Source organism: Camelus bactrianus, chromosome 35 (genome assembly GCF_048773025.1).
Source record: "Camelus bactrianus isolate YW-2024 breed Bactrian camel chromosome 35, ASM4877302v1, whole genome shotgun sequence".
Lineage (NCBI taxonomy): Eukaryota > Metazoa > Chordata > Mammalia > Artiodactyla > Camelidae > Camelus > Camelus bactrianus.
In genome coordinates this window covers 18,091,304-18,103,875 of record NC_133573.1, presented here as the reverse complement: position 1 = coordinate 18,103,875, position 12,572 = coordinate 18,091,304, and the positions used below count along the sequence as shown (strand labels likewise).

General features: G+C 45.5%; 1 protein-coding gene across 1 annotated transcript in view; it reads right to left on the bottom strand.

Annotated features, from left to right (window-relative positions):
• The window catches only part of GAD2 (glutamate decarboxylase 2), a 64,620-nt gene extending 52,048 nt beyond the window's left edge, over positions 1-12,572 (bottom strand). Inside the window, exons 1-7 of the mRNA XM_074358218.1 lie at positions 12,222-12,572; positions 11,452-11,511; positions 11,106-11,255; positions 9,896-10,129; positions 5,188-5,278; positions 4,469-4,581; positions 429-544 (exon numbers count right to left, since the gene is read on the bottom strand). Of these exons, the coding sequence (XP_074214319.1) occupies positions 429-544; positions 4,469-4,581; positions 5,188-5,278; positions 9,896-10,129; positions 11,106-11,255; positions 11,452-11,511; positions 12,222-12,297 (840 nt within the window). The 5' untranslated portion in view covers positions 12,298-12,572. The remainder of the gene's footprint in view (positions 1-428; positions 545-4,468; positions 4,582-5,187; positions 5,279-9,895; positions 10,130-11,105; positions 11,256-11,451; positions 11,512-12,221) is intronic.

The window sequence follows — 12,572 nt, the reverse complement described above, 5'->3', positions numbered from 1 at the left end:
GTTACGTGAAGTGCCTCAAGGCACCAAGAGGGTAGAGTATCTGATCAGAGTTTTCTAACAGAAAGATCGTATCAACAGGACATGCTGGAGTTTTGAGTTATGCAGGAACAGCATTGATGACCCAATGGATTCAGACTGACTCTGTCCTCTCTCCTCCCCCGGTTCTCCCAACACGTAACATTATCACAGAGAAGTACGTATAGGAATGAGGGGTAAAAGCACTCTGCTTTCTCTTTGAGTGTTTTCCTGAATTTCAAAGAGAAAGGAGCTTACCCCTTGAACCACCCAGCTGATCTCTCCCCTCATTCTCTCCCAAGAAGTATCTTCTGGAAAGAGAACCACTGGGGTAAAGCATTTCCAAATATCATTCCTTCAACTCGGGTTTTATGAAATATCTCCTTAAACTTGGAAAGAACATTAACACCTACATGCTCAGATGTGAAGGCGATGAGCCTGGGGACAGCCGCCATTCCTTTCTCCTTGACTTCCGGGAACATCTTAAAGCGCGCGATGAGCATGGCGTACATGTTAGATATGGCGCCACCTACAGTGCAGAGCAACACAGTTACCTTTCCCAGTCCTAGTCAACATCATTCACATACAAGCAACATTCCTTACGTCCACTGACCTAGAGTCCTCCTTGGACACAAGAGAGGACCGTCCTCCTGGCTGTCCTTTGAGTTGAATCATCAAAGGCACAAGCTAAGAGGGTCCAGAGAAGGAGCAGTCAGCCCAACCCTAGGATGGGGGCCAGCCTTCCACACCCACCTCAGTCCCTGGGGTAACTGCAGTTGATTCTGCTCTTGCCTGGAGCCCTTGGGAGAGGCTTTTAAGAACTTACAAAGTGTTGCCTTACTACTCAGCTTGAGAGTGTGGTCATTCTGCATTAAGCCTCTAAAAATCCTACCCATATCCTCATGGAGAAGACATTTCTTTTCATTACAGCTCATGCAAAGCATTGCACCTGGACTGAGGAAGACCAGTTGCTATTAATGATGGTCCTTATAGGATGAGGATGAACATCCAAGCCCATCTCATCATACTTGCCTGTTAATTCCCCCCGAATGGTTCTCCTTTTCAAGGACATCATCAGAATACAATTTTAACAGTTAAAATTTCATAATTATAAGAAAACACACAACTAAGGGAACTTTGAGTCCATATTTAATTACTTTTCAAGGGTCATCCTAAGACTGTCAAGGATTTTGTACTGTAGGATTTATATCTTGTAAGTAGAGGTTCATTTGATAAGCAAAGCAAAGTGAGCTTTCCCCCAGGATTGTTGGAAAGTTTAGGATTCTTGCTATCCAGGTAAAAGACAGATGGTTGTGAATGCAAATGAACAAGCTGGTGTGGGAGTTGTGAGACCATGAGGCAGAGGGAAGGTACAGTCCCTCCTCCCACCCAAGGGGTCACGCAAGTGCTCCAAGTCCCTTCCCTTCTGGTGGCCGTGGACCAGAAGGTATCTCTGTACCAAGGGGAGTGGTCCACGCTGGGCCATGATCTCTGCCTCATGAGCCCTGGGCTCTGACGCAAGCAGGCAGCCCTGGCACAGAGCAGTTGTCACCCAGAGCCTGGATCTGTCATCACTCAGAATGAGGGCAGTTCCTACCTCTTCTGGACCCCAGAGATGCAGGACAAATAGAATCCAGGTCAGGCCTGCTCTGAGCAGACACCCTGTCTAAAAGGCTGACCGTATAGGATGCTGTGGGGCGAGAGATCAGCTTTTACGGTTTTTAAAAGCCATTTCATTTCATTTATTTAATTTATTGCGGGGGGAGTTCTTGATTTTTTTTTAAAATGGAGGTACTGAGGGTTGAACCCAGGACCTTGTTCATGCTAAGCATGCGCTCTACCACTGAGCTATACCACCCCCTACCCCCTGCCCCAAGAGACCAGCTTTTAAAGGAAGTTCCACTCTAGCTCGTGGTTTCTCCATCCTGGCACTCAAGGATATTCTGGGCTGGATGATTTCTGGTGGGGGCACTTTCCTGGGCATCCTTGGCCTCTACCCACCCGATGCCAGCAGCACTACTCCCCACCCCCAGTGAGTTGTGATGATCACAGTTTTCTCCAGATACTGCCAAATGTGCCCTGGGGGGCACAATAGCTCCCAATTGAGAACCACTGCCCTAGTTCTCTCCAGAGAGGATGGGGAGGAAGGAAGGCAGAAGAAAAAGGGGAAGATGGATGCAAAGAAAGTGCAGTTCACAGTGTAATCATCCAGGAAGCTTCCGCTCTGCCTGCCCACTCTTCATGACACACCTCGGTCATTCTCTGTCTAAAGTTCAGCAGCCCTGACAGGGATGGGGAGGCCTCTGCGTCCCTGGACAGAGCAGACTGCCTTGTGTAACACAGGCATGAGGACAGATGTATAAGCCCTACACATTCTCATTCCCCAGGAATCTTCCAGAGAAATGGAGCAAAGACAAGCCCTGAAACATTCTGAAAATCTTGTGGACAGGAAAAGATCTGTGCCTGTGTCATTTCCCCTGTGTCTGACCCTAAAATCATGACGCTTTCCCCTAGGAATAAGGTAGGATGCTACATAGAAAGGCATCCATTGGCAAGTGAGGATGCTATGATCCATCTCTTCTCTGTAATGCCTGTCGACAGCAGAGCAGAAACAGGTTGCCAATGACCTTTTCTTCTGTCCCTTCCCGATTTTGCAAAGTCTGCATTACCCTGCAGCATGGCACCTATGGCTTCCATCTTGGGGTGAGAGCGTAAGGGTCTTTGGGATCCAAGGAAGGAGCCTCAGGATCAAGCTGAAGTCTGTTCTACCTGATCATTCCCCATCGTTGATGAGGGTGGCAGCCCACACCTGGCTTAGCAGAACTGCCAAATAAGATTCTCTGGGTGTGTATTTTCTGGGGCAGGTGGGTTCCAAGACCAGCCAGGTAAGTTAGGCCTGGCCCAGCCCCCTGTGGTCAACTTTCACGGGTCAACAGGGGCAGCTGTTCTCTTCCCACTCCTGGAAAACATTAAAAGAGAGCCCAACGTGCTCCTGGCTCCTCGGGGACAGCTCAGTCACACAACCAACCTTACAAGAGGAGGACAAATAAAGGCAGAAAGAACGTTGATCTCTGAACGCCACCTAATTCCTCATGAAAAATACCTTAAGAGCATCAGTTCCAGCTAATGCTGACAAAGTTCCCTCTATCGGGGATGGTTTTCCAAAGGAACACTAAGTACTCAGTTCCCTACAAAATAAAACTAGCTTAAAATTCATCACAGCTGGTGTTCCGTGACTTAAAAAAAAAAAGGGCAAATTTTCCCTTTCATTTAACTAACACATTTTCCTTCAGCACCTGAAAACATATGCTTTATCTCTAGAAACAGAAAATAAAATAGCCGATCTGAGCTTGTGGATAAAGCTGCTTAATTTAAGACTTGGCCTCGAGGCCACTGTTACACAACATCATTTCTTCCTTTTGCCTTTTTCTTTATTTTTCTCTCTCCCTCATCATCCCCTTGTGTCTGGAGATTCGCTGAAGCGAGATCGGGGCCTGGCCTTTGCTGTGCCTGACACAACGGCAGGTGTGGCTCTGGCCTCCCCAGCGGGGCCAGTTTGCGAGTCCTGCGCCCGAGGGCAGCGTCCGTCCGTTCAAATGACCCCCCTCCTGCCACTGACGAGGTGACGGTCTGCATGCCAGGTTTCTTTTCCATGGGTCAGTGACTCTCTCTCTTCCCACTGCCTTCCTAACTTCTATTTCTTCTCTGCATCAAACCAAGGTCACCCACACAGACCCGGGAGCCAAGGGCAGGACTTTCTGTCTCAGGTCGATTTTCTTGGCTGGAAGAGGTGTAAATAATGCAGCTTAGAACACAATGGCTGGAGATGAAAGGCAGGTTGGGAAAGACTGAATGATACCAGAAAGAAGAAAGGGAATGAGAAACCTCTTGTAGAAATCATCACCCTCTTTTTTAGCTCTAAGAAACTGTCTCCCAAGACACTTCCTATCCTCCCTGAAAATTATGTGAATCAGCTTCCCTGCTTGTTATTTGAAAGGGATGGGGCGCAGACGCCCTATCCTGTAGCTCTTCCTTGTTACGCACCCTCAAACAGAGAAGGCTTTCTTAAATGAAGCTACCCTTGTCCATTTCCTGATTCTTGAGAGTGTGAAATCCTTATTCCCTAATTCCTTTATTAGGAATCTTTATTCCTTTGTTTCACGTGATCCATCCTTGCTATGTGTAGGATCACAGAAGAAGTACTGGGTTAATCCCATTGATGCTTATGCTCTTTTTTAAACACAAATAATTAATATTCAAGCAAGGAGTAGCCGGCTTGGAGGCGTGGTCAATGGTCACGTGTCCTTAATCACACTCTTTTCTTGATCAGCATATTGCCTGTTTAACCTAAGCAGAAATACAGACTAGACATTTAATTATTTCCACGTTCGTAGTAAGGCATGGCATAGCAAAAGAAAAAAAAAGCACAAAGAAAGGTTGAAATATCATATACCAGGAGAAAATATCCCATCGCCAGAGCCCCCTGGCCAGCCAATGATTTCTCTCATCTTCTTTAGCGTGACATATTCCAAAAGCACGAAGACAGGAGCAATTTCATAGGTGAACCTGAAATGTAGTAATGGCCACATTTTATGTACGAAACACAAAGAAATAATTCATCATCACAGTATCTGCAGAACAACTTCCTTTTCCAAAGCCTTACAATTATAGCATTAAGCAGAGAGAAAATTGTCTTTGAAAAGATTTGCTGAAATGGACACAACACTGTAAACTGACTATACTTCAATTAAAAAAATATGTGTATATATATAAAAAAAAGATTTGCTCAGTTTTCTATGTTCCTAAAGTCAAGAGCTTCACTATTGGCTTAATGCACAGGGTCATTTATCATGGTGAATAAATACATTGCAAAGTAACACAGTAACACTATATAAAGGACAGCATTCAGCCCTGTTTCTTTCATATGATACATAATTATAAATCCAACATGTAAAAAATAAGTCCCTTTTGTATTTAAACCATGGTACATGAAAGATCTATCAGGACTCTTCTTTTAAGCTAGAGTGAACAACCATGCTCTCTGAAATTTGTATCATTATTTTAGGGGCTACTTAATAAAAAAGAGATATTTCATATGAGAGGTAGAAGGAAGACTATGGAACCGCATTAATAATTATCCAGGATTACACGGAAACACATTTAGCAACTTACATGTTCGTGTTTGCTGTTGATGTCAGCCAGTCTGCTGCTAATCCAACCATATCCAGTCCAGTAGAAAGTTGATTGAAATACCTGGGATGCCCTGAATTAGACGGAACACCAGGATCAGGATGAAGCCAATGAAAATAAATGCCTCTGAAACACATGATTTCTCCAGCTAAAGAACCTTGAACGATCCTTCAGTTATAGGAAATCCATGCTCAGAAACCTACCACGAACTCACACATACACATGCACATACACATCCCAAAGGAGCATTTCCTTTAATGGGAGAGACTATTTTGGGTTTTGGTATTTCTTAAAACACACTCTAAAAATCATCCTTTAAACATACCCCATAAAAAAGTAACAAACATGGTTTGCATCATGGATGCTAATTTATTTTCTAGCATTCTTTCCATGCATTTGCAAATTCAAATGCTGTTGCAATCCAAAGCTATTCAAACCAGGTGACTTCTTGTTTACACTCATGCTGCTAAAAAATCCTTTTTTGTTGAAGTTGTTCTGGAAATCAGTCATATAGCATGACATCCGCCAGGCACGCCAACATTCATAGTAATATCAGTGACAAATGGCTGATGATCAGAAAAGACAAGGCAAAAAATGAGAAGATAGGACACTCTGTTGAGTGATTTGCCCTGGATGCAAAAGGTGATGATTGTCTAAAGGTGGTATGAACAAACCTAATTCTTGTCCTTTCTTTTCTGTCTGAATATTTGATCATAAACAACAGACCTCCTTCATCATCGAAATTCAAAATAAAGCTGAATACAGTCAACTTCACTGTCTTGTCCACAAGATACATGAAGGTATATTCGGTGGGCTTATCAGTCCATTAGCAAGGTTTATCTCATTAACTTCTGGATTTCTCTAAAACTCTATCTAAAGGGATTGACACCCAAATACTCCTATGTGACTGCAAAGATCTCATTAGAATTCTGTTCCCTTCTCTTGCCCTGCAGAAGCCTATCTATAAATCTGTGATTTATCGAGCAGCAAGAATTTTGGGAGATTAACAATTATGGAAATAGCTTCTGATAAAAAGGCATCCGCCACTTACTGGACACCTGTCTGAAGCCTGGAGATGTGATAGTCTCTCAGGCCAGCGTGGACGAAACAAGATAAAGGAAGGCAGTGGGGAAAGCAGAGACGAAAGTCAACACAAAGCTTATCTCCGGGACTGGAGAGCTCTCTTATCAGCCTGCGGCATGCAGCTAGACAATTAGACACCGAGGAAAGATAGGATAGGAGCCAGGGGAGAACTCATCTTAAAGAGACTGGGTTTGTGCAGGTCTCGCTCATTCTCCGGCATTGTTTCACTGCCCTGTGGCCTTGCACGGTACCCTTCTAGCTTTCAGCTTTTTTGCAGGCCCTCTGATGTTAACCCATCAGTTTATGCATCCATGGAAAAGGAAAAAGCCTTCCTTGCTGTGGCTGCCCTGCCTCTGGAACAGCCCTCCACGCCTCTCTGCCTCATTGACTCCCCATTTCATTAGCACTCACAGCTGACATCAGAGCCGGCTTCTCCCTCCTGATGCCCCTTTATTTCCCTTTCCCTAAGCCATTTCTTTGAAGCGAGGAAATTAATAAGGATTAGCAAATCTACCCGTTAATCAACACTCCCAATTCATATGCATTTTCTGGACGAATCTGGTATCTATTATGACACACTATTTAATTCTATGGAAACTTTAGCATGAAAACCTCTGCATAAAATTGAGGGTCCCAAGACGTGTGTTGTGCCCTAGGTTATCAGAAGGTCAACCCACCGTGATGACTGCCTGGGGGAAACCGTGGAAAGAAGTGTGATGCTTCAATGGTTTGGCTTCTTTCTTCTAAATATTTTTTTGACCTTGGTCTATTTCACCTAAAGCTCTCCTGCCTCAAATATTTCATTCAGTAACAATGACGTGGAAATATGCGGGAAGATAGTTTGACAGATCAGAGTATGATTTCTATAAAAATATATGTATTCTCTTCCTATGAACCTACAGAATGCTGGCACATCCAGGTAGGGTGCCCTGAGACCTGTCTGGGAGCCTGCCTGCTGTCCTAGCCCCTCTGGCATCCAGCTGCCACGGTGGCCGCCCCCACCTGGCCCTGTGCTGTGAGCGAGCGTCCCGCCAAGGAATCAGGTGGCCATGCGCTGCTCTGGAGACAGCCAGTTTGAAATGTGAGATGAGAGCCGCTCCTGCCTCTGGAACGCTCCCGACAGATGGGCAAATGAGCCAGGAAGGATGCGCAAACTGTGCAAACAACCAGCCCCAGGCAGCTCTGACCCTGGTGTCCACAATCCATTGGGAAGGAGCCCCAAGTCAGTCCAGGCTGCTCTCTCTGGACGGGCAACACACACCCAAGGACGGCCTCGTTTACTGATGCTTCAATTCCTTTGTCAGATCATTGGGTTCAGAGATTCGAAACAACATTAACACCTTCACCCCCTCCCCAACCTAAGGACCCCTGCAGATACTCATTATTCCAGAATTCTATCATTGTCTGCACTTTCCAATTTTCTATTCCAATATTTCTTAGAGGTAATTTTAACAATGCATGAAGACTTCCCCAGTGCCCCTTACTTCTCTCTAAGCTTGGAGCCCAAGTGGAAGTTAGGTTAAGAACTCTCAGTAGAAAGCAGACGATAACATGCATTTTATAAAAGAATCTCCCAAGGGACATTGAAATGCCTAAAGGTAGCAGTGATGGTAAATAGTTCACAGACCCTAAATAGTACTAGTTGTCAAATGCAAGTTATAGCATGAAGCCAATACACCTTCCAGTCAAAAAGGAAGGTGACTGCTGCTAATTATTTGAAATGCTATTGGAGGTGGAGGGAAGGACCAGATTACACACATTATGAATAATATTAATACCAAATTACTATTGCTATGCCTTGGTCAGAAATTCAACTTAATCATATTTTTTTTCCCTGAACTTTAAATAAAATGCATTAGGGCTACACTGACCAACAGTTTCACAAGCACTATGGCAAAAGTCTAAGTATTGAATCGGCCCATCTTTTCCTGACACTAAATGGAACACTGACAGACAGAACTATTAGTTTCATTCACCAGCAATTCCCATTATCTTAACTGTTTAAATTGCATTTCAGACACCACCAGCTTTTAAGGGTGAAGATGGGAAACATTTTTATAGATTTTTTTTTGGTTTGGTAGCAATAAAAGTAATAGGTAGCAATTTACTCTTAATATATTTAAATATTAGATTGGGCAACAGGTCAAACAAAAATGAATTAAAAGCATTGCCCAGGTTTGCACCTACAGATACACGGAAATCTGGACATCTTCCGTGCCTAGTATATACATGGATTCTCTGTGAACATAATTCAGAATGAAACCTAAAAAGCCTTCAGAAATCATACTCCACAGACTGAGCTTGATAGAAATCTCTAAGTTCAATTCTTTTCCTTATGTATCTAATTCTAAATCTGTACTTTCACAAAAGTGGTTGATTATAGTAACGGGAAATCAATTTCCCCAGGCTTCTTCTATGCACATCTTTCCTCTCTGTCGGTATAAAGAACATGCAGAAGCAAAAATCAAAACACAAAAAAGGGGCTAAAAGCCACATAGCAAACATTTTTCAAGTTTGTTGTTGGTCAGAATGATACTGATAATTCATTAACAAAAAACTTGCTAAGAAAAAGATCTAGGTTTCTAGGGTAATTAATATTTTTGTAGTATTTTACATATTGCTTTGTTAGCAAATCTTTTTAAAGCTACAAATCAATTTAGATCCACAAGGTTGCCCCTTTCCCCTGAAATTCATTCATACTTATTTTTATTGCTTTAATGAAGTGTAGTGCCACCATGTATCAGGGTGATTAGAGGCAAAGTAGAAAAGGAAGGGATAATCATGACCTGGGGAGATGAAGAGCTGAATTTGTGTAGATAAAATGAAAGCTTAGAATGCACCCACATAAATGTTACACCCGGGGCTATAAATTGGATAGACTATGACGAGTATGATAAAAAAGCAATAAACACAAAATACACTAAGAAATTTGTCCCTAAGGATATCTGATTCCCCTCTCTCCCTTTTTCCTTTCTCTTGTATAAGAGTGGTTAGGAAGCTCGCACATCCTTGTATAGCGGGGCTGAACTGTTAAGCTAGCTTGTATTGTGTTTTCTTTTGTGTACATTTCTTTAAAAACAGAGGAAAATCCGGAGTTTGAATCTGAAGTATTGGGCATTTTAGACAAGGCCAAAATATCATTCCTCTGGTTCGATGATTACACCGGGTGTAAGTTCAATTTCTGACCATTTCTACACCAAGGAAGTACCAGCACTGCTCCGGTATTTGGGCTTTTGTCTAGATCACGTTCTTTTGTGCTTTCATTTTCCAGAATCCCTCTCTTTCTCTATTTTGGGTCGCTTTGACTGGACTTCACTGACAAATGGTTGCTTCTACATTAGTGGTCAATTTCCATGGCCAAATATGTGAAATGTAAAATCTGGTGATTTACACTTAGATAATGTCTCTGATATTATCAACTTCAAAAGCATGAACACTAACGGTAAAATGTTAAACACTCTAATCATGATTATTTTTTAAATGATGAAAAAATAACGGTAAATTTGAAAAATATCACTAACCCCATAAACCAGGAAACATTTTTTTCTAGAAAAAATATAAACTATAAAAGAAAAAAAGAGCTTTATTATTTCTGACTGGACAATACCTGTTTTAATTGCATATTTTAGAGTTGTTTGGCAATGCATCAAAATTTCCTCCAAATTTTGTGGTTGGTCTGCCAACTCCCAATTATATTCTTGAAGAAGCTCATTAGGGTAATGGAAATCAATCACTTTGGTTGATCTATCGAAACTTTTCACCACATACTGAAGCAAAATGTCCATAACATCTTGCAGAAACGCCAAAGTGGGCCTTTCTCCATCACACGCTGGTAGCAGGTCTAAAGAATGGAATCAAAATGCCACATTTTAATTTAACAATGAAAATATCTAAGCAAGCTCTTTAAACCGAGAGATTTTTACGTTAAAAAGAAAGTCTTCTGGAAAGGCAGAGCATTTTCTTTAAAGGGGAGGTATTTTTCAAAGATGAAGGAATGGGGGGAAAAAAACCCCTATTTCTCTCCCTATGCCTAATTAATTTTAATTTTTGCATTTCAGTTCGTAACTTACTTGCTTTTTCTTTTATTTTCTTTCTCTCTTTCGGAGCATGCTTCCACTCATCTGTTTCACCGGGGTACGTCCTAAATGTTATTTCTCAATAAATCATCTTAGATGATTATGTAAATACTTCAGGTCAATAATCTTTGAGGAATGCCTTTAGGGCAAATCAGACAAAGTGGAACATGCAATGTTAGGATCTCTGGCCTATTACGAAGGCCTGGTGTTTCCAAAGTCCGTGTGTGCGCGCGCGTGTGCGTGCATGCGTGTGTCTGTGCGCGAGTGCATTTGTTTGGGTGACCCGGTGTGTAAGCGCAAGGGAGTAAAACCGCGCGCAGGTCTCATGTGAGTTGTTCTCCTGTGAAATCACAGCTACAAATTACTCCCGCATTAAAGACCTCGAAAGTCTCAGCAATTCTGAACTGGAAACTGAGTCCTACCGGAGGCCTCAGCGGCACCAAGAAGCCGACCTGGAGCTAGGGTAAGCCTGGGCGCCTAGGCCACCCACCGACCCGAGGGCGGCGCTGGGGGAAGATCGCCAAGGCCCTGGAGCCCCTTGGAACGCAGTAGGGGGTCAGACCGAGGGGGTGGGCCCAGCGTGTCTCACTATCAGCTGACGATTCTTCTGAGGTCGGCCTCCGCGCTCCACCTCGATCCCCGGATCAGGCTCCCGGAGCCGGGACCCACTTGGCCACGGTAGGCAGGGCAAGGAGAGGGGCAGAGGCTTCGGCACCCCGCCCCCCCGCGAGATGCCCTTACCTGTTGCGTGTAGAAACGCATAGTTGACATCTGCTTTGGGGCAGCTGCAGGGCTTCTGGTTGCAGGCGCAGGCGGCCTTCCGGGAGGTGGCCCGCGGGGGCTGGCTCCCACCGCTCTCCTCTGGCTTCTCCGCCTCTCCGTAGAGCAGGGCTGGGCAAGGACACCGAGCGCGGACTTCGGTCAGCTGCCTACCCGCCTGGCTCCCTCGCTCCCGCCCATCCCTGGCCAAGAATCAAGAATCCCCGACCCCGGTGATGGGATGCTCAGAAGAGAAGGTGGCTTTGTCCCCGCGGGCCCCGAGGAGCCTGGCCACGTCCGCCTCCCTCCACCGGGCACCGGCACTCACCGCACAGCTTGTTTCCGATGCCGCCCGTGAACTTCTGGGCCACCTGACACCAGGCTCTCGCTGCAAGAAAAGACAGGCAGGAGGATGGCGAGGCAGAAAGAAAACAGTAGACGGACACGTGAAATTTCGTTCTTTGTGAACGACGTCAGTAAACCCAGGGTCCGGGAAGGGGCCTCCTGGGGCCCGGCACAGCGGGCAGGTGCGGGCGGTGCGCGGGACCTTGGCGGCCTGGCCCGACCCTCGGTTCGCTGATTTTTTTCCCAAGGAGCTGCTCACACGGCGACCCTTTGCTTGCCCTCCAGGTGTCAATCGGTCAGGGCAAACTCCCCTTCCTGCCTCGCTCGGGCGAGTTTTCCTAAGACACCGAGGCTGTCCATTTCCTTGCAGGCTCTCCTTCCATACCAAGAGTTCGTCCCCTTTTCAATATTTCTTTTCCTCACCGCCACTCCGTCCCTCTCCAGGGTCCAGACACCAAGATGGTGGCAGTGCCCCAAGCCCACGAATTCAGTGTCAAGGAGATGTTGCCGTGTTTGGGGAGGAGGCTCTCCCAGACTTCAGCAGAAAGGGCCAGAGATTCTCTGGGTATCTTCCCAGGGGATAAGGGCCTGTGGGGGTTTTGGTCTCTTGGGCCATCAAGTACCTACCCCCAGGGAAGGGTGAAGCCTCTGAAGTTTCCCGTTGCAGGTGGAAAAACCTCCTTCATCTCCCCCAGCCCTGCAAAAGCCAGTCCACCCGCAAAGCTCGCTTCCTGCAAGTCCGGGTTCTCCTACCTGTGCCGGAGTTCTCGGGATCCCCGGAGCCATCTTCAGATCTGAAGGACCAGAAGCCGGAGCCGGGAGATGCCATCGGTGCTGCGAGACTGGAGCAGGACGCCTCTGAGTGCAAACTGTCAGCGAGCTGCTCTCTGCTTGGCCCCGCGCGCGTGCTTGTGTGTGAGTGCGCGCGCGCGCGCGTGTTTGTGTGTGTGGCGGGAGGAGGACACCGCGGGGGGACCGGCGCGGTGGCACGGCAGAGGGTGGGTGTCACACAGGGACAGGAAATGTGTGTGTCTGCATGTGCACGCGCGCCGTGTGTGTGTGTGTGTGTGTGTGTGTGTGTGTATTGGGATTAGGGTTTAGAGA